The sequence below is a fragment of the Crinia signifera genome, chromosome 5, assembly GCF_055691185.1.
Source record: "Crinia signifera chromosome 5, ASM5569118v1, whole genome shotgun sequence".
Classification (NCBI taxonomy): Eukaryota; Metazoa; Chordata; class Amphibia; order Anura; family Myobatrachidae; genus Crinia; species Crinia signifera.
In genome coordinates, this window is record NC_139221.1 from 4,880,175 (window position 1) to 4,900,312 (window position 20,138).

The 20,138-nt window shown below is 49.7% G+C and overlaps 1 protein-coding gene across 4 annotated transcripts in view; it reads right to left on the reverse strand.

The window, feature by feature from the left end:
- The window catches only part of KCNH2 (potassium voltage-gated channel subfamily H member 2), a 412,853-nt gene that overhangs the window by 310,823 nt on the left and 81,892 nt on the right, over positions 1–20,138 (reverse strand). For all 4 annotated transcript variants that reach the window (XR_014474764.1, XM_083186551.1, XM_083186552.1 and 1 more), the window contains one exon: positions 6,676–6,837. Coding sequence is in view for 3 of the 4 variants with exons in the window: in XM_083186551.1 (XP_083042677.1) it covers positions 6,676–6,837 (162 nt within the window). In the remaining variant the exon portion in view is untranslated. The remainder of the gene's footprint in view (positions 1–6,675; positions 6,838–20,138) is intronic.

Here is a 20,138-nt window from a genome sequence, read left to right on the forward strand (position 1 = left end):
TGCTACCACTTACTATCTACACAGGAACTCAGTAACTGCTCTAGTACCCAACACTGTGTATGCTATGGGGTATGTATACTACTAATACTACTGCTACCACTTACTATCTACACAGGAACTCAGTAACGGCTCTAGTACCCAACACGGTGTATGCTATGGGGTACGTATACTACTAATACTACTGCTACCACTTACTATCTACACAGGAACTCAGTAACAGCTCTAGTACCAAACACTGTGTATGCTATGGGGTATGTATACTACTAATACTACTGCTACCACTTACTACTATCTACACAGGAACTCAGTACTGCTCAAGTACCCAACACTGTGTATGCTATGGGGTATGTATACTACTAATACTACTGCTACCACTTACTATCTACACAGGAACTCAGTACTGCTCTAGTACCCAACACTGTGTATGCTATGGGGTATGTATACTACTAATACTACTGCTACCACTTACTATCTACACAGGAACTCAGTAACTGCTCTAGTACCCAACACTGTGTATGCTATGGGGTATGTATACTACTAATACTACTGCTACCACTTACTACTATCTACACAGGAACTCAGTAACTGCTCTAGTACCCAACACTGTGTATGCTATGGGGTATGTATACTACTAATACTACTGCTACCACTTACTACTATCTACACAGGAACTCAGTACTGCTCTAGTACCCAACACTGTGTATGCTATGGGGTATGTATACTACTAATACTACTGCTACCACTTACTACTATCTACACAGGAACTCAGTAACTGCTCTAGTACCCAACACTGTGTATGCTATGAGGTATGTATACTACTAATACTACTGCTACCACTTACTACTATCTACACAGGAACTCAGTAACTGCTCTAGTACCCAACACTGTGTATGCTATGGGGAATGTATACTACTAATACTACTGCTACCACTTACTACTATCTACACAGGAACTCAGTACAGCTCTAGTACCCAACACTGTGTATGCTATGGGGTATGTTTACTACTAATACTACTGCTACCACTTACTACTATCTACACAGGAACTCAGTAACGGCTCTAGTACCCAACACTGTGTATGCTATGGGGTATGTATACTACTAATACTACTGCTACCACTTACTATCTACACAGGAACTCAGTAACAGCTCTAGTACCAAACACTGTGTATGCTATGGGGTATGTATACTACTAATACTACTGCTACCACTTACTACTATCTACACAGGAACTCAGTACTGCTCTAGTACCCAACACTGTGTATGCTATGGGGTATGTATACTACTGCTACCACTTACTACTATCTACACAGGAACTCAGTAACTGCTCTAGTACCAAACACTGTGTATGCTATGGGGTATGTATACTACTAATACTACTGCTACCACTTACTACTATCTACACAGAAACTCAGTAACTGCTCTAGTACCCAACACTGTGTATGCTATGGGGTATGTATACTACTAATACTACTGCTACCACTTACAACTATCTACACAGGAACTCAGTAACTGCTCTAGTACCCAACACTGTGTATGCTATGGGGTATGTATACTACTAATAATACTGCTACCACTTACTATCTACACAGGAACTCAGTAACTGCTCTAGTACCCAACACTGTGTATGCTATGGGGTATGTATACTACTAATACTACTGCTACCACTTACTACTATCTACACAGCAACTCAGTAACTGCTCTAGTACCCAACACTGTGTATGCTATGGGGTATGTATACTACTAATACTACTGATACCACTTACTACTATCTACACAGGAACTCAGTAACTGCTCTAGTACCCAACACTGTGTATGCTATGGGGTATGTATACTACTGATACTACTGCTACCACTTACTATCTATACAGGAACTCAGTACTGCTCTAGTACCCAACACGGTGTATGCTATGGGGTATGTATACTACTAATACTACTGCTACCACTTACTACTATCTACACAGGAACTCAGTAACTGCTCTAGTACCCAACACTGTGTATGCTATGGGGTATGTATACTACTGATACTACTGCTACCACTTACTATCTATACAGGAACTCAGTACTGCTCTAGTACCCAACACTGTGTATGCTATGGGGTATGTATACTACTAATACTACTGCTACCACTTACTATCTACACAGGAACTCAGTAACTGCTCTAGTACCCAACACTGTGTATGCTATGGGGTATGTATACTACTAATACTACTGATACCACTTACTATATACACAGCAACTCAGTAACTGCTCTAGTACCCAACACTGTATATGCTATGGGGTACATATACTACTAATACTACTGCTACCTCTTACTATCTACACAGCAACTCAGTACTGCTCTAGTACCCAACACTGTGTATGCTATGGGGTACATATACTACTAATACTACTGCTACCACTTACTACTATCTACACAGGAACTCAGTAACTGCTCTAGTACCCAACACTGTGTATGCTATGGGGTATGTATACTACTGATACCACTTACTATCTACACAGCAACTCAGTAACTGCTCTAGTACCCAACACTGTGTATGCTATGGGGTATTTATACTACTAATACTACTTCTACCACTTACTACTATCTATACAGGAACTCAGTAACTGCTCTAGTACCCAACACTGTGTATGCTATGGGGTATGTATACTACTAATACTACTGATACCACTTACTATCTACACAGGAACACAGTAACTGCGCTAGTACCCAACACTGTGTATGCTATGGGGTACATATACTACTAATACTACTGCTACCACTTACTACTATCTACACAGGAACACAGTAACTGCTTTAGTACCCAACACTGTGTATGCTATGGGGTATGTATACTACTAATACTACTGCTACCACTTACTACTATCTACACAGGAACTCAGTACAGTAACTGCTCTAGTACCCAACACTGTGTATGCTATGGGGTATGTATACTACTAATACTACTGCTACCACTTACTACTATCTACACAGGAACTAAGTAACTGCTCTAGTACCCAACACTGTGTATGCTATAGGGTATGTATACTACTAATACTACTTCTACCACTTACTACTATCTACACAGGAACTCAGTAACTGCTCTAGTACCCAACACTGTGTATGCTATGGGGTATGTATACTACTAATACTACTGTTACCACTTACTACTGTCTACACAGGAACTCAGTAACTGCTCTAATACCCAACACTGTGTATGCTATGGGGTATGTATACTACTAATACTACTGCTACCACTTACTATCTACACAGGAACTCAGTAACTGCTCTAATACCCAACACTGTGTATGCTATGGGGTATGTATACTACTGCTACCACTTACTACTATCTATACAGGAACTCAGTAACTGCTCTAGTACCCAACACTGTGTATGCTATGGGGTATGTATACTACTAATACTACTGATACCACTTACTATCTACACAGGAACACAGTAACTGCGCTAGTACCCAACACTGTGTATGCTATGGGGAACATATACTACTAATACTACTGCTACCACTTACTACTATCTACACAGGAACTCAGTAACTGCTTTAGTACCCAACACTGTGTATGCTATGGGGTATGTATACTACTAATACTACTGCTACCACTTACTACTATCTACACAGGAACTCAGTAACTGCTCTAGTACCCAACACTGTGTATGCTATGGGGTATGTATACTACTAATACTACTGCTACCACTTACTACTATCTACACAGGAACTCAGTAACTGCTCTAGTACCCAACACTGTGTATGCTATGGGGTATGTATACTACTAATACTACTGCTACCACTTACTACTATCTACACAGGAACTCAGTAACTGCTCTAGTACCCAACACTGTGTATGCTATGGGGTATGTATACTACTAATACTACTGCTACCACTTACTACTATCTACACAGGAACTCAGTACTGCTCTAGTACCCAACACTGTGTATGCTATGGGGTATGTATACTACTAATACTACTGCTAGCACCACTTACTACTATCTACACAGGAACTCAGTAACTGATCTACTACCCAACACTGTGTATGCTATGGGGTATGTATACTACTAATACTACTGCTACCACCACTTACTACTATCTACACAGGAACTCAGTAACTGCTCTAGTACCCAACACTGTGTATGCTATGGGGTATATACTACTAATACTACTGCTACCACTTACGATCTACACAGGAACTCAGCACTGCTCTAGTACCCAACACTGTGTATGCTATGGGGTATGTATACTACTAATACTACTGCTACCACTTACTTCTAACATGAAATATGGAAGACATGTTAATGTGGAAACAAATAGGACATGCGAAGTGTGTAATATACAGGCCATGGGGGGAGCTGGAAAAATACAGGACACGGTAGTATACAGGACATGGGGGGGGGCGTCGCAATCCAATCAGGTGATAGATCGAATAAAGCATGCCTCCTGTTATTATTATGTGTGAGATTAATGTATTTCTGGTATTGTGTGTAAAATAATGTCTGCTATTATTGTGTGTGAGATCAGGGAGGTTGGGTCTGTATTCCCTCAGAGTGACCATCTGTAGAATCCTCTGAAGTTGAATGTCAGATAAGATCTGAGACTCCTCATAAACCATGGTCCAGAAGAGAGGTCAGAGATGGTCTCCCTCCTCCAGTGCAGATCTCAGTGAAGCCTGTTATGCATCTCACTGAATAAGGAATGGGTATCAATCACTTTTGAAAACAGCAGACAAATTCTTCATGTAAAAGATCCATTATCCAGGGACATTCACTGGTGTCCAGCAGGAAAATGATCAAAATCCCAAGGGTGGGAGAGATGAAGTACATTTACTAGGGAGAAAGTCCTAACAGAACTTTCAAGACTGAAAGTGGATAAATCAATGGGGCCAGACCGATTGCATCCAAGGATACTAAAAGAACTAAAAGATGTGTTGGTAGCGCCATTAACAGATTTATTCAACCAGTCACTAGATACAGGTGCAGTTCCAGAGGACTGGAGAAGAGCAAATGTAGTTCCACTGCACAAAAGCGGAAGCAAAGAAGAAGCAAGTAACTACAGACCAGTGAGCCTTACATCAGTAGTAGGGAAATTAATGGAAACACTATTAAAAGAAAGAATAGTGGAATATCTTAAATTAAACAATTTACAGGATCCAAAACAGCATTGTTTTACTGCAGAGAGATCATGCCAAACAAGTCTCATTGACTGTTTTGACTCCGTGACCAGAATACTAGATGAAGGGGGGGGGGGGGGGGGGGGGGGGGGGGGGCTCAATATAGTATCAAGGGCACTATAATGGGAACCACTGAGGAAGAGAGGGATCTAGGAGTCACTATTTCAAGTGACTTAAAGGCAGGGAGGCAATGTAACAAAGCAATAAGGAAGGCTAGTCAGATGCTTGGTTGGCATAGGGAGAGGAATCCGTAGCAGAAAGAAAGACGTAATAATGCCACTTTATAGGTCATTGGTACGACCTCATCTGGAATACTGTGTCCAGTTCTGGAGACCATATCTTCAGAAGGATATAAATACATTGGAGAGTGTACAAAGAAGGGCAACTAAAATGGTGCATGGCCTACATCACAAAACTTACCTGGATAGACTAAAAGATCTTAACATGTATACTTTAGAGCAGAGAAGGGAAAGGGGGGACATGATAGAAACTTTCAAATATATCAAGGGCTTTAACATAGTACAGGAGGGAAATTTTTCTTCAAAGGAAAGAAGTAATAGAACACGAGGACATGCACTGACACTGGAGGGAGGTAGGTTCAGGGGAAATGTGAGGAAGAATTACTTCACAGAAAGAGTAGTAGATAAGTGGAATAGCCTCCCATCAGAGGTGGTAGAGGCTAAGACAGTAGAACAATGTAAACATGCTTGGGATAGGCATATGAATATCCTTACAAAGAAATAAGGATTAAAAGGGGTTGAGATTACCTGAAGGGTAAAAAAGGGGCAGACTAGATGGGCCAAATGGTTCTCATCTGCCGTCAAATTCTATGTTTCTATGATGAGGAAGCCTGCAGGTATCTCTCTCCCTATAGCAAAATTTTAGTTCTTGGGGGAACAGCATCTAGCTGGATTTCATGTGGAGATCCCCCCCCCCCCCCCCCCCCCCCCCCCCCCCCCACTACAGAATGAGTACTTGGGTGTAAGATACAGTTCTGTCCTTTTCCCCTTCTATTTTATTTGAGTTGTATCCATGTGTGTACCATTAACAATCATTGTAATATCTTGTAACCATTTTTATCACTAAAGCTCTGTAGTATTTCTAGGAATAAATAATACATATTCCCAGTTTCTGATTCTGTGTTCTTAGGACCTGTACACCAAAGAAGTGTGGTCAGCGTTACCTTTGTTTTATACTGTATTGTGTGGTCAGGTGCGAGCAAGGCGTACCTTGCGCAAATTTGACAGCGCTAAATCAAGCCTGCTGGTGGCAGCGTACCTCATAGAGGGGACTTGTGTGTCCAAAGTGGACCCCAGTCACGTCCGGAGCTGCTCAGATTGATGTATCTGTAGGAGCGACCACGTGGGTCCGTGACAGGGGGTGTATACAGAACACTGGGAGAGGGTAATAAACAGGACATTGGGAGAGGGTAATAAACAGCATATGGGGGGGGGGGGGTCATACAGGACACGGGGAGAGGGTAGTATACAGTGAGATAACACCCATGTACAGGTACCTGGGGGGAACCAGTGCGACTGGACTCTGTGATTGGAATTTTTAGTCGGGGATCCAAGGAGATCTTTCTCCATTACAACCTCAAAGTTTAGGATAAACATGATGACGGCGCCATCTTCATTCTTCACAGGGACTACGTCCACGAGACACAGAAAGCAGCTTCCTGCAGGGGAGAGAGGACATTATACCACTGTATGGGTCACCCCAATATTCATACACACCCCCCAAGTGACATAGACCAAGCGTATGCATCTCTGCCTGACCCCCACAGATCTGATCTGTGCAGGGGCAGTAGTGTACACAGGGGAGTAGGGCACAGGGGCAGTAGTGTACACAGGGGTGTAGGGCACAGGGGCAGTAGTGTACAAAGGGGGGGGGCACATGGGCAGTAGTGTACACGGGTTGGTGGCACAGGGGCAGTAGTGTACATGGGGGGGTGTGGCACATGATATCACAGGGGCAGTAGTGTACACAGGAGGATAGGGCACAGGGGCAGTAGTGTACATGGGGGGTGTGGCACAGGATAGCACAGGGGCAGTAGTGTACACATGGTAGGGTACAGGGGCAGTAGTGTACACAGGGGTATGGCACAGGGGCAGTAGTGTACAAGGGGGGTAGGGCACAGGGGCAATAGTGTACACGGGGGTAGGGTACAAGGGCAATAGTGTACACGGGTGTAGGGAACAGGGGCAGTAGTGTACACAGGGGAGTAGGGCACAGGGGCAGTAGTGTACACAGTGGAAGGGCACAGGGGCAGTAGTGTACATGGGGGGTGTGGCACAGGATAGCACAGGGGCAGTAGTGTACACATGGTAGGGTACAGGGGCAGTAGTGTACACAGGGGTATGGCACAGGGGCAGTAGTGTACAAGGGGGGTAGGGCACAGGGGCAATAGTGTACACGGGGGTAGGGTACAAGGGCAATAGTGTACACAGGTGTAGGGAACAGGGGCAGTAGTGTACACAGGGGAGTAGGGCACAGGGGCAGTAGTGTACACAGTGGAAGGGCACAGGGGCAGTAGTGTACAAAGGGGGGTAGGGCACATGGACAGTAGTGTACACGGGTTGGTGGCACAGGGGCAGTAGTGTACATGGGGGGTGTGGCACATGATAGCACAGGGGCAGTATTGTACACAGGGGGATAGGGCACAGGGGCAGTAGTGTACATGGGGGTGTGGCACAGGATAGCACAGGGGCAGTAGTGTACACATGGTAGGGTACAAAGGCAGTAGTGTACACAGGGGTAGGACACAGGGGCAGTAGTTTACACAGGGGTAGTAGTGTACACGGAAGGGTACATGGGCAGTAGTGTACACGGGGGTAGGGTAGCCCTGTTCCCTACCCCCATGTACACAGGGGCAGTAGTGTACACGGGGGTAGGGTACAGGGGCAGTAGTGTACACGGGGGTAGGGTACATGGGCAGTAGTGTACACGGGGTAGGGTACCCCTGTACCCTACCCCTGTGTACACAGGGGCAGTAGTGTACACAGGGTAGGGTACAGGGGCAGTAGTGTACACGGGGGTAGGGTACATGGACAGTAGTGTACACGGGTACGGGGGCAGTAGTGTACACAGGGGCAGTAGTGTACACGGGGTAGGGTACATGGGCAGTAGTGTACACGGGGGTAGGGTACAGGGGCAGTAGTGTACACGGGGGTAGGGTACAGGGGCAGTAGTGTACACGGTGGAAGGGTACAGGGGCAGTAGTGTACACGGGGGGTAGGGCACAGGGGCAATAGTGTACACGGGGGGTAGGGTACAGGGGCAATAGTGTACACGGGTGTAGGGAACAGGGGCAGTAGTGTACACAGGGGAGTAGGGCACAGGGGCAGTAGTGTACACAGTGGAAGGGCACAGGGGCAGTAGTGTACAAAGGGGGGTAGGGCACATGGGCAGTAGTGTACACGGGTTGGTGGCACAGGGGCAGTAGTGTACATGGGGGGTGTGGCACATGATAGCACAGGGGCAGTATTGTACACAGGGGGATAGGGCACAGGGGCAGTAGTGTACATGGGGGTGTGGCACAGGATAGCACAGGGGCAGTAGTGTACACATGGTAGGGTACAGGGGCAGTAGTGTACACAGGGGTAGGACACAGGGGCAGTAGTGTACACAGGAGTAGTAGTTTACACGGGAGTAGGGTACAGGGGCAGTAGTGTACACGGGGGTAGGGTACATGGGCAGTAGTGTACACGGGGGCAGTAGTGTACACAGGGTAGGGTACAGGGGCAGTAGTGTACACGGGCGTAGGGTACATGGGCAGTAGTGTACACGGGTACAGGGGCAGTAGTGCACACAGGGGCAGTAGTGTACACGGGGGAAGGGAACAGGGGCAATAGTGTACACGGGGGGTAGGGTACAAGGGCAATAGTGTACACGGGTGTAGGGAACAGGGGCAGTAGTGTACACAGGGGAGTAGGGCACAGGGGCAGTAGTGTACACAGTGGAAGGGCACAGGGGCAGTAGTGTACAAAGGGGGGTAGGGCACATGGGCAGAAGTGTACACGGGTTGGTGGCACAGGGGCAGTAGTGTACATGGGGGGTGTGGCACATGATAGCACAGGGGCAGTATTGTACACAGGGGGATAGGGCACAGGGGCAGTAGTGTACATGGGGTGTGGCACAGGATAGCTCAGGGGCAGTAGTGTACACATGGTAGGCTACAGGGGCAGTAGTGTACACAGGGGTAGGACACAGGGGCAGTAGTATACAGGGGTAGTAGTGTAACCGGGAGTAGGGTACAGGGGCAGTAGTGTACACGGGGGTAGGGTACATGGGCAGTAGTGTACACGGGGGTAGGGTACCCCTGTTCCCTACCCCCATGTACACAGGGGCAGTAGTGTACACGGGGGTAGGGTACAGGGGCAGTAGTGTACACGGGGTAGGGTACATGGGCAGTAGTGTACACGGGGGTAGGGTACCCCTGTACCCTACCCCCGTGTACACAGGGGCAGTAGTGTACACAGGGTAGGGTACAGGGGTAGTAGTGTACACGGGGTAGGGTACATGGGCAGTAGTGTACACGGGTACAGGGGCAGTAGTGTACACAGGGGCAGGGTACATGGGTAGTAGTGTACACGGGGGTAGGACACAGGGGCAGTAGTGTACACAGGGGCAGTAGTGTACACGGGGGAAGGGTACAGGGGCAATAGTGCACACGGGGGTAGGGATTAGGGGCAGTAGTGTACACTGGGGGTAGGACACAGGGGCAGTAGTGTACACAGGGGAGTAGGGCACAGGGGCAGTAGTGTACACGGGGGTAGGGCACAGGGGCAGTAGTGTACATGGGCAGATGGCACAGGATAGAACAGGGGCAGTAGTGTATACAGGGGCAGGGCACAGGGGCAGTAGTGTACACAGGGGCAGTATTGTACATAGGGGGTAGGGCACAGGGGGTGTAGTGTACACAGGGGTAGGGCACAGGGTCAGTAGTGTACACGGAGGGTGTGGCACAGGATAGCACAGGGGCAGTAGCGTACACAGGGGTAGGGTACAGGGGCAGTAGCGTACACAGGGGTTAGGCACAGGAGCTGTAGTGTACACGGGGGTAGGGCACAGGGGCAGTAGTGTAAATGGGGGTAGGGCACAGGGGCAGTAGTGTACATGGGGGTAGAGCACAGGGGAAGTAGTGTACACGGGGGTAGAGCACAGGGGCAGTAGTGTACACAGGGGTAGAGCACAGGGGCAGTAGTGTACACGGGGGTGTGGCACAGGATAGTACAGGGGCAGAAGCGTACACAGGGGCAGTAGTGTACGCGGAGGTAGGGCAGAGGGGCAGTAGTGTACACAGGGAAGTGCACAGGGGCAGTAGTGTACACGTCGGAAGGGCACAGGGGCAGTAGTCTACACGGTGGAAGGGCACAGGGGCAGTATTGTACATGAGGGGTGTGGCACAGGATAGAACAGGGGCAGTAGTGTACACAGTGGGTAGGGCACAGGTGAAGTAGTGTACACGGGGTAGGGCACAGGGGCAGTAGTGTACACAGGGGGTAGGGCACAGGGGCAGCAGTGTGCATAGGGGGTAGGGAACAGGATAGCACAGGGGCAGTAGTGTACACAGGGGGGTAGGGCACAGGGGCAGTAGTGTACACAGGGGGTGTGGCATATGATTGCACAGGGGCAGTAGTGTACACAGGGGCAGTAGTGCACACAGGGACAGTAGTGTACACAGGGGGTAGGGCACAGGGGCAGTAGTGTGCATAGGGGGTAGGGCACAGGGGCAGTAGTGTACACAGGGGGTAGGGAGGAGGGGCAGTAGGGTACACAGGGGTGTGGCATAGGATAGCACAGGGGCAGTAGTGTACACAGGGGGGTAGGGCACAGGGGTTGTAGTGTGCATAGGGGGAAGGGAACAGGGACAGTAGTGTGCATAGGGGGTAGGGCACAGGATAGCACAGGGGCAGTAGTGTACACAGGGGATAGGGCACATGGGCAGTAATGTACATGGGGGGTGTGGCACAGGATAGCACAGGGGCAGTAGTGTACCCAGGGGGGTAGGGCACAGAGGCAGTAGTGTACACAGGCGGTGTGGCACAGGATAGCACATGGGCAGTAGTGTACACAGGGGCAGTAGTGTACACAGGGGGTAGGGAACAGGGGCAGTAGTGTACACAGGGGGTGTGGCATATGATTGCACAGGGGCAGTAGTGTACACAGGGGCGGTAGTGCACACAGGGACAGTAGTGTACACAGGGGGTAGAGCACAGGGGCAGTAGTGTGCATAGGGGGAAGGTAGGGCACAGGGGCAGTAGTGTACACAGGGGGTAGGGAGGAGGGGCAGTAGGGTACACAGGGGTGTGGCATAGGATAGCACAGGGGCAGTAGTGTACACAGGGGGGTAGGGCACAGGGGTTGTAGTGTGCATAGGGGGAAGGGAACAGGGGCAGTAGTGTGCATAGGGGGTAGGGCACAGGATAGCACAGGGGCAGTAGTGTAAACAGGGGATAGGGCACAGGGGCAGTAGTGTACATGGGGGGTGTGGCACAGGATAGCACAGGGGCAGTAGTGTACACAGGGGGGTAGGGCACAGAGGCAGCAGTGTACACAGGCGGTGTGGCACAGGATAGCACATGGGCAGTAGTGTACACAGGGGCAGTAGTGTAACCAGGGGGTAGGGAACAGGGGCAGTAGTGTATATGGGGGGGGGGTAAAACACAGGGGTTGGACACAGGGGCAGTAGTGTACATGGGGGTAGGGCACAGGGGCAGTAGCGTACATGGGGGTAGGGCACAGGGGCAGTAGTGTAGACAGGGAGTAGGGCACAGGGGCAGTAGCGTACACGTGGTAGGGCACAGGGGCAGTAGTGTACACAGGGGGTAGGGCACAGGATAGCACGGGCAGTAGCGTACACGGGGGTAGGGCACAGGGGCAGTAGTGTACACTGGGGTAGGGCACAGGGGCAGTAGTGTACACAGGGGGTAAGGCACAGGATAGCACAGGGGGCAGTAGCGTACACGAAGGTATGTCACAGGATAGCACGAGGGCAGTAGTGTACACAGGGGTAGGGCACAATAGCACAGGGACAGTAGCGTACACGGGGGTAGGGCACAGGGGCAGTAGTGTACACGGGGGGTAGGGCACAGGATAGCACAGGGGCAGTAGCGTACACTGGGGTAGGGCACAGGATAGCACAGGGGCAGTAGTGTGCATAGGGGGGAGAGAACAGGGGCAGTAGTGTGCATAGGGGGTAGGGCACAGGGGCAGTAGTGTACACAGGGGGTAGGGCACAGGGGCAGTAGGGTACACGGGAGTGTGGCATAGGATAGCACAGGGGCAGTAGTGTACACAGGGGGGTAGGGCACAGGGGCTGTAGTGTGCATAGGGGGAAGGGAACAGGGGCAGTAGGGTACACGGGAGTGTGGCATAGGATAGCACAGGGGCAGTAGTGTACACAGGGGGTAGGGCACAGGATAGCACAGGGGCAGTAGTGTAAGCAGGGGATAGGGCACAGGGGCAGTAGTGTACACAGGGGGGTAGGGTACAGAGGCAGTAGTGTACACAGGCGGTGTGGCACATGATAGCACAGGGGCAGTAGTGTACACAGGGGGTAGGGCACAGGATAGCACAGGGGCAGTAGCGTAAGCAGGGGATAGGGCACAGGGGCAGTAGTGTACATGGGGGTGTGGCACAGGATAGCACAGGGGCAGTAGTGTACACAGGGGGGTAAGGTACAGAGGCAGTAGTGTACACAGGCGGTGTGGCACAGGATAGCACAGGGGCAATAGCGTACACAGGGGGTAGGGCACAGGATAGCAGAGGGGCAGTAGTGTACACAGGGGGTAGGGCACAGGGGCAGTAGTGTACATGGGGGGAAGGTAGGGCACAGGGGCAGAGTGTACATGGGGGAGGCAGGCAGCGTCTGCGATGTGCCCCTTAGTGTCAGCGATGATCCTGTGGATGATATATGACCTGTCACTAATTGGGTGACACTGGTGTAATCCTGGGCTGAGCGCGGCTGTAGGAGGAGGGAGTAATCCCCACTAATGAGCAGGCACAGCGGGGTGACGGGAGGCTGCATGTTCCCCACACATCTCCATCAGAGCTCCACCTTCCCTACAGCACTCGGTATGTCACCGCTACCTATATAGTGCCCAGGGGTAACATGTAATAATGAGGAGGGAGCATGTTCCAGCGTAACCATAATATGGGATACAGATTCCTCAGCGGAAGGTTCCACCGTCACCATGTATACCCAGATACACCAGGACAGAGGCTCCCAATGCCCATCTCTATATCGCCACCTTCTGGCTGTGAGCTGCACAGCATCAGTACACACACGAGTGATGCAGGCAGGGCTAGAATGAGCACAAACTGTGGAACAGCGCTCTGCGGCAGCACATGTAATGTCATATCTCTGGTGCTGCCCATGTCCTGGGCCACTGCTAGTTCCAAACCCGCCCCTGATGTAATGTAGATAAGGCGCAGATAGGGGGTGTCAGGTGTTATACATTATGTGCATGTGGAAGGCGTGATGTGTGCATGTGGAAGGCGTGATGTGTGCGTGTGGAAGGCGAGATGTGTGCGTGTGTGTGTGTAAGGCGTGATGTGTGCGTGTGGAAGGCGAGATGTGTGCGTGTGGAAGGCGAGATGTGTGCATGTGGAAGGTGTGATGTGTGCGTGTGGAAGGCGTGATGTGTGCGCGTGTGTGTGTAAGGCGTGACGTGTGCGTGTGTGTGTGTAAGGCGTGACGTGTGCGTGTGTAAGGCGAGACGTGTGTGTGTGTAAGGCGTGATGTGTGCGCGTGTGTGTGTAAGGCGTGATGTGTGCGTGTGGAAGGCGAGATGTGTGCGTGTGGAAGGCGTGATGTGTGCGTGTGTGTGTGTGTAAGGCGTGATGTGTGCGTGTGGAAGGCGAGATGTGTGCGTGTGGAAGGTGTGATGTGTGCGTGTGGAAGGTGTGATGTGTGCGTGTGGAAGACGTGATGTGTGCGTGTGGAAGGCGTGATGTGTGCGTGTGGAAGGCGAGATGTGTGCGTGTGGAAGGCGAGATGTGTGCGTGTGGAAGGCGAGATGTGTGCGTGTGGAAGGCGAGATGTGTGCGTGTGGAAGGCGAGATGTGTGCGTGTGTGTGTAAGGCGTGATGTGTGCGTGTGGAAGGTGAGATGTGTGCGTGTGGAAGGCGAGATGTGTGTGTGTGTAAGGCGTGATGTGTGCGTGTGGAAGGCGAGATGTGTGCGTGTGGAAGGCGTGATGTGTGCGTGTGGAATGCGTGATGTGTGTGTGTGGAAGGCGTGATGTGTGCGTGTGTGTAAGGCGATATGTGTGTGTGTGTGTGTGTGTGTGGAAGGCGAGATGTGTGCGTGTGGAAGGCGTGATGTGTGCGTGTGGAAGGCGTGATGTGTGCGTGTGGAAGGTGTGATGTGTGCGTGTGGAAGGTGTGATGTGTGCGTGTGGAAGGTGTGATGTGTGCGTGTGGAAGGCGAGATGTGTGCGTGTGGAAGGCGAGATGTGTGCGTGTGGAAGGCGAGATGTGTGCGTGTGGAAGGCGAGATGTGTGCGTGTGGAAGGCGAGATGTGTGCGTGTAGGAAGGTGTGATGTGTGCGTGTGGAAGGTGTGATGTGTGCGTGTGGAAGGTGTGATGTGTGCGTGTGGAAGGCGAGATGTGTGCGTGTGGAAGGCGAGATGTGTGCGTGTGGAAGGCGAGATGTGTGCGTGTGGAAGGCGAGATGTGTGCGTGTGGAAGGCGTGATGTGTGCGTGTGGAAGGCGAGATGTGTGCGTGTGGAAGGCGAGATGTGTGCGTGTGGAAGGCGTCATGTGTGCGTGTGGAAGGCGTCATGTGCGCGTGTGGAAGGCGTCATGTGTGCGTGTGGAAGGGGTCATGTGGAAGGCGTGATATGTGTGTGTGTGTGTGGAAGGCGTGATGGTGCGTGTGGAAGGTGTGATGTGTGAAAGTGGAAAGTGTGTATGTGCGTGTGGAAGGTGTGATGTGTGGAAGTGGAAAGTGTGTATGTGTGTGTGGAAGGGTATAAGCTCACCCGCAGAGAGCCGCGGCGCTTACCAGCAAGGGTGGGGGGAATGCGGGGAACACCCGCCGATAGCATCAACGGGCGGGCCAGGCAGGTGTAAACTCACATGTTACAGCAGAGAGCTGCTGACCAGGGGGGGTTGGCTGCAGCACCCGCCGATCACTTCAACGAGCGGGCTCCACGGGGGGGGGATGATCGGCAGGGGGGCAGGGCGGGCGGGTGTAATGTTGTGAGCTCAACTGTTCTGGTACTTAACAGCTGCTTTAGTTTCACTTTCTGCTCTCCTCGGGCGTTAGCTCTGCTGCAGCTCAGTACCGCCCTCAAGTGGCCGAGTCTGCCTAGTGGTGGCGCCGGCCTTGGATAGGTGTGTGTGGAAGGCATGATGTGTGTGTGTGTGTGTGTAAGGTGTGATAGGTGCGTATGGAAGGTGTGAAATATGTGACACGTGCACAGCACCACTTCCCTCATTCTGTATAATCAGTATAAGTATAGTTATGTTTCCGTTATCTATATGTAACACATGCACAGCACCACTTCTCTCAGTCAGTATAATTATAGTTATGTTTCCGTTATCTATATGTAACACATGCACAGCACCACTTCTCTCAGTCAGTATAATTATAGTAATGTTTCCGTTATCTATATGTGACACATGCACAGCACCACTTCTCTCAGTCAGTATAATTATAGTAATGTTTCCGCTATCAATATGTGACACGTGCACAGCACCACTTCCCTCATTCTGTATAATCAGTATAATTATAGTTATGTTTCCGCTATCTATATGTGACACATGCACAGCACCACTTCTCTCAGTCAGTATAATTATAGTTCTGTTTCCGCTATCTATATGTGACACGTGCACAGCACCACTTCCCTCATTCTGTATAATCAGTATAATTATAGTTATGTTTCCGCTATCTATATGTGACACGTGCACAGCACCACTTCCCTCATTCTGTATAATCAGTATAATTATAGTTATGTTACCGCTATCTATATGTGACACGTGCACAGCACCACTTCCCTCATTCTGTATAATCAGTATAATTATAGTTATGTTTCCGCTATCTATATGTGACACACGCACAGCACTTCCCTCATTCTGTATAATCAGTAAAAGTATAGTTATGTTTCCGCTATCTATATGTGACACGTGCACAGTACCACTTCTCTCTTTCTGTATAATCAGTATAATTATAGTTATGTTTCCGCTATCTATATGTGACAAGCAGGGGCGCGGATTTCAGTATTTTCTGGTGGGTGCTCTCCCCAGCACAGACTAGTCCGTTATCTATATGTGACACATGCACAGCACCACTTCTCTCAGTCAGTATAATTATAGTAATGTTTCCGCTATCTATATGTGACACGTGCACAGCACCACTTCCTTCATTCTGTATAATCAGAATAAGTATAGTTATGTTTCCGCTATCTATATGTGACACATGCACAGCATCACTTCTCTTATTCTCTATGATCAGTATAATTATAGTTATGTTTCCGCTATCTATATGTGACACGTGCACAGCACCACTTCCTTCATTCTGTATAATCAGAATAAGTATAGTTATGTTTCCGCTATCTATATGTGACACATGCACAGCATCACTTCTCTTATTCTCTATGATCAGTATAATTATAGTTATGTTTCCGCTATCTATATGTGACACGTGCACAGCACCACTTCCCTCATTCTGTATAATCAGTATAAGTATAGTTATGTTTCCCCTATCTATATGTGACACCTGCACAGCACCACCTCCCTCATTCTGTTTAATCAGTATAATTGCTGTATAGATGTTTCCACTATCTACATGCACAGCACCACTTCCCTTGCCCCTCCCCCCTAATGACAGTTTGCAAAGTTCCATTTGGATTTCCCTGTATATACTGATCAGGCCACTAGGTGGCAGCATTGCACTGCACTTCAGTAGACGCTTGGACTGTCATGCAGTTTCCCATGACAATAGGAACAGTATGTGCTTCCCTGCAGTGACAGATGAACCAGTGTCACCTTTACTTCTCCCAGTATCTGTTCTCCAGTCCAGCATTCACTGGTGTTCTATCCACTCGTACAGTGATACATGGTACATATACACAGGAAGCAGCGCCAGACACCGGGTGTAGGGAACCCATATATATACCTCCCAACTGTCCCGCTTACCGCGGGAACGTCCCGATATTCGGGGACGTTCCCGCGTCCCGCCCGGGGCCGCCATTGTCCCGCGGTGGGGGGGGGGGCAGTTGGGAGCCCCCCCAGCCTGCCAAGAATAGAGGCTGTGCGCATGCGGCGAAAAGGGGGGCGTGGCCGGAGTTCGCGTCATCCCGCGAGGCCACGCCCCCTTTTCTCGAGGCCGTGCCCCCCTCGAACGTCCCGACCTCCCAACTACAAAAGTTGGGAGGTATGCATATACCGTATCCCCTATATAACACGCGGTACAGAGATACATGTTACATGTACACAGGAAGCAGCACCAGACACCAGGTGTAGGGAACCCATATACCGTATCCCCTATATAACACACGGTACAGAGATACATGTTACATGTACACGGGAAGCAGTGCCGGACACCGGGTGTAGGGAACCCATATACCGTATCCTCTATATAACACACGGTACAGAGATACATGTTACATGTACACAGGAAGCAGCGCCAGACACCGGGTGTAGGGAACCCATATACCGTATCCCCTATATAACACACGGTACAGAGATACATGTTACATGTACACAGGAAGCAGCGCCAGACACCGGGTGTAGGGAACCCATATACCGTATCCCCTATATAACACACGGTACAGAGATACATGTTACATGTACACAGGAAGCAGCGCCAGACACCGGGTGTAGGGAACCCATATACCTTATCCCCTATATAACACGCAGTACAGAGATACATGTTACATGTACACAGGAAGCAGCGACAGACACCGGGTGTAGGGAACCCATATACCGTATCCCCTATATAACACACGGTACAGAGATACATGTTACATGTATACAGGAAGCAGCGCCAGACACCGGGTGTAGGGAACCCATATACTGTATCCCCTGTATAACACACGGTACAGAGATACATGTTACATGTACACGGGAAGCAGTGCCGGACACCGGGTGTAGGGAACCCATATACCGTATCCCCTGTATAACACACGGTACAGAGATATATGTTACATGTACACAGGAAGCAGCGCCTGACACCAGGTGTAGGGAACCCATATACCGTATCCCCTATATAACACACGGTACAGAGATACATGTTACATGTACACGGGAAGCAGTGCCGGACACCGGGTGTAGGGAACCCATATACAGTATCCTCTATATAACACACGGTACAGAGATACATGTTACATGTACACAGGAAGCAGCGCCAGACACCGGGTGTAGGGAACCCATATACCGTATCCCCTATATAACACGCGGTACATAGATACATGGTACATGTACACAGGAAGCAGTGCCAGACACCGGGTGTAGGGAACCCATATACCGTATCCCCTATATAACACACGGTACAGAGATACATGTTACATGTACACAGGAAGCAGCGCCAGACACCTGGTGTAGGGAACCCATATACCGTATCCCCTATATAACACACGGTACAGAGATACATGTTACATGTACACAGGAAGCAGCGCCAGACACCTGGTGTAGGGAACCCATATACCTTATCCCCTATATAACACGCAGTACAGAGATACATGTTACATGTACACAGGAAGCAGCGCCAGATACCGGGTGTAGGGAACCCATATACCGTATCCCCTATATAACACACGGTACAGAGATACATGTTACATGTACACAGGAAGCAGCGCCAGACACCGGGTGTAGGGAACCCATATACTGTATTCCCTGTATAACACTCGGTACAGAGATACATGTTACATGTACACGGGAAGCAGTGCCGGACACCAGGTGTAGGGAACCCATATACCGTATCCTCTATATAACACACGGTACAGAGATACATGTTACATGTACACAGGCAGCAGCGCCTGACACCGACTGTAGGGAACCCATATACCGTATCCCCTATATAACACACGGTACAGAGATACAGGTTACATGTACACGGGAAGCAGTGCCGGACACCAGGTGTAGGGAACCCATATACCGTATCCTCTATATAACACACGGTACAGAGATACATGTTACATGTACACAGGCAGCAGTGCCTGACACCGACTGTAGGGAACCCATATACCGTATCCCCTATATAACACACGGTACAGAGATACATGTTACATGTACACAGGAAGCAGCGCCTGACACCGACTGTAGGGAACCCATATACCGTATCACCTATATAACACGCGGTACAGAGATACAGGTTACATGTACACAGGAAGCAGCGCCTGACACCGGGTGTAGGGAACCCATATAGCGTATCCCCTATATAACACGCGGTACATAGATACATGGTACATGTACACAGGAAGCAGCGCCAGACACCGGGTGTAGGGAACCCATATACCGTATCCCCTATATAACACACGGTACAGAGATACATGTTACATGTACACAGGAAGCAGCGCCAGACACCGGGTGTAGGGAACCCATATACTGTATCCCCTATATAACACACGGTACAGAGATACATGTTACATATACACGGGAAGCAGTGCCTGACACCGACTGTAGGGAACCCATATACCGCATTACCTAAATAACACGCGGTACAGAGATACAGGTTACATGTACACAGGAAGCAGCGCCTGACACCGGGTGTAGGGAACCCATATACCGTATCCCCTATATAACACACGGTACAGAGATACATGTTACATGTACACGGGAAGCAGCGCCTGACACCGTCTGTAGGGAACCCATATACCGTATCACCTATATAACACGCGGTACAGAGATACATGTTATATGTACACAGGAAGCAGAGCCAGACACCGGGTGTAGGGAACCCATATACCGTATCCTCTATATAACACACGGTACAGAGATACATGTTACATGTACACGGGAAGCAGTG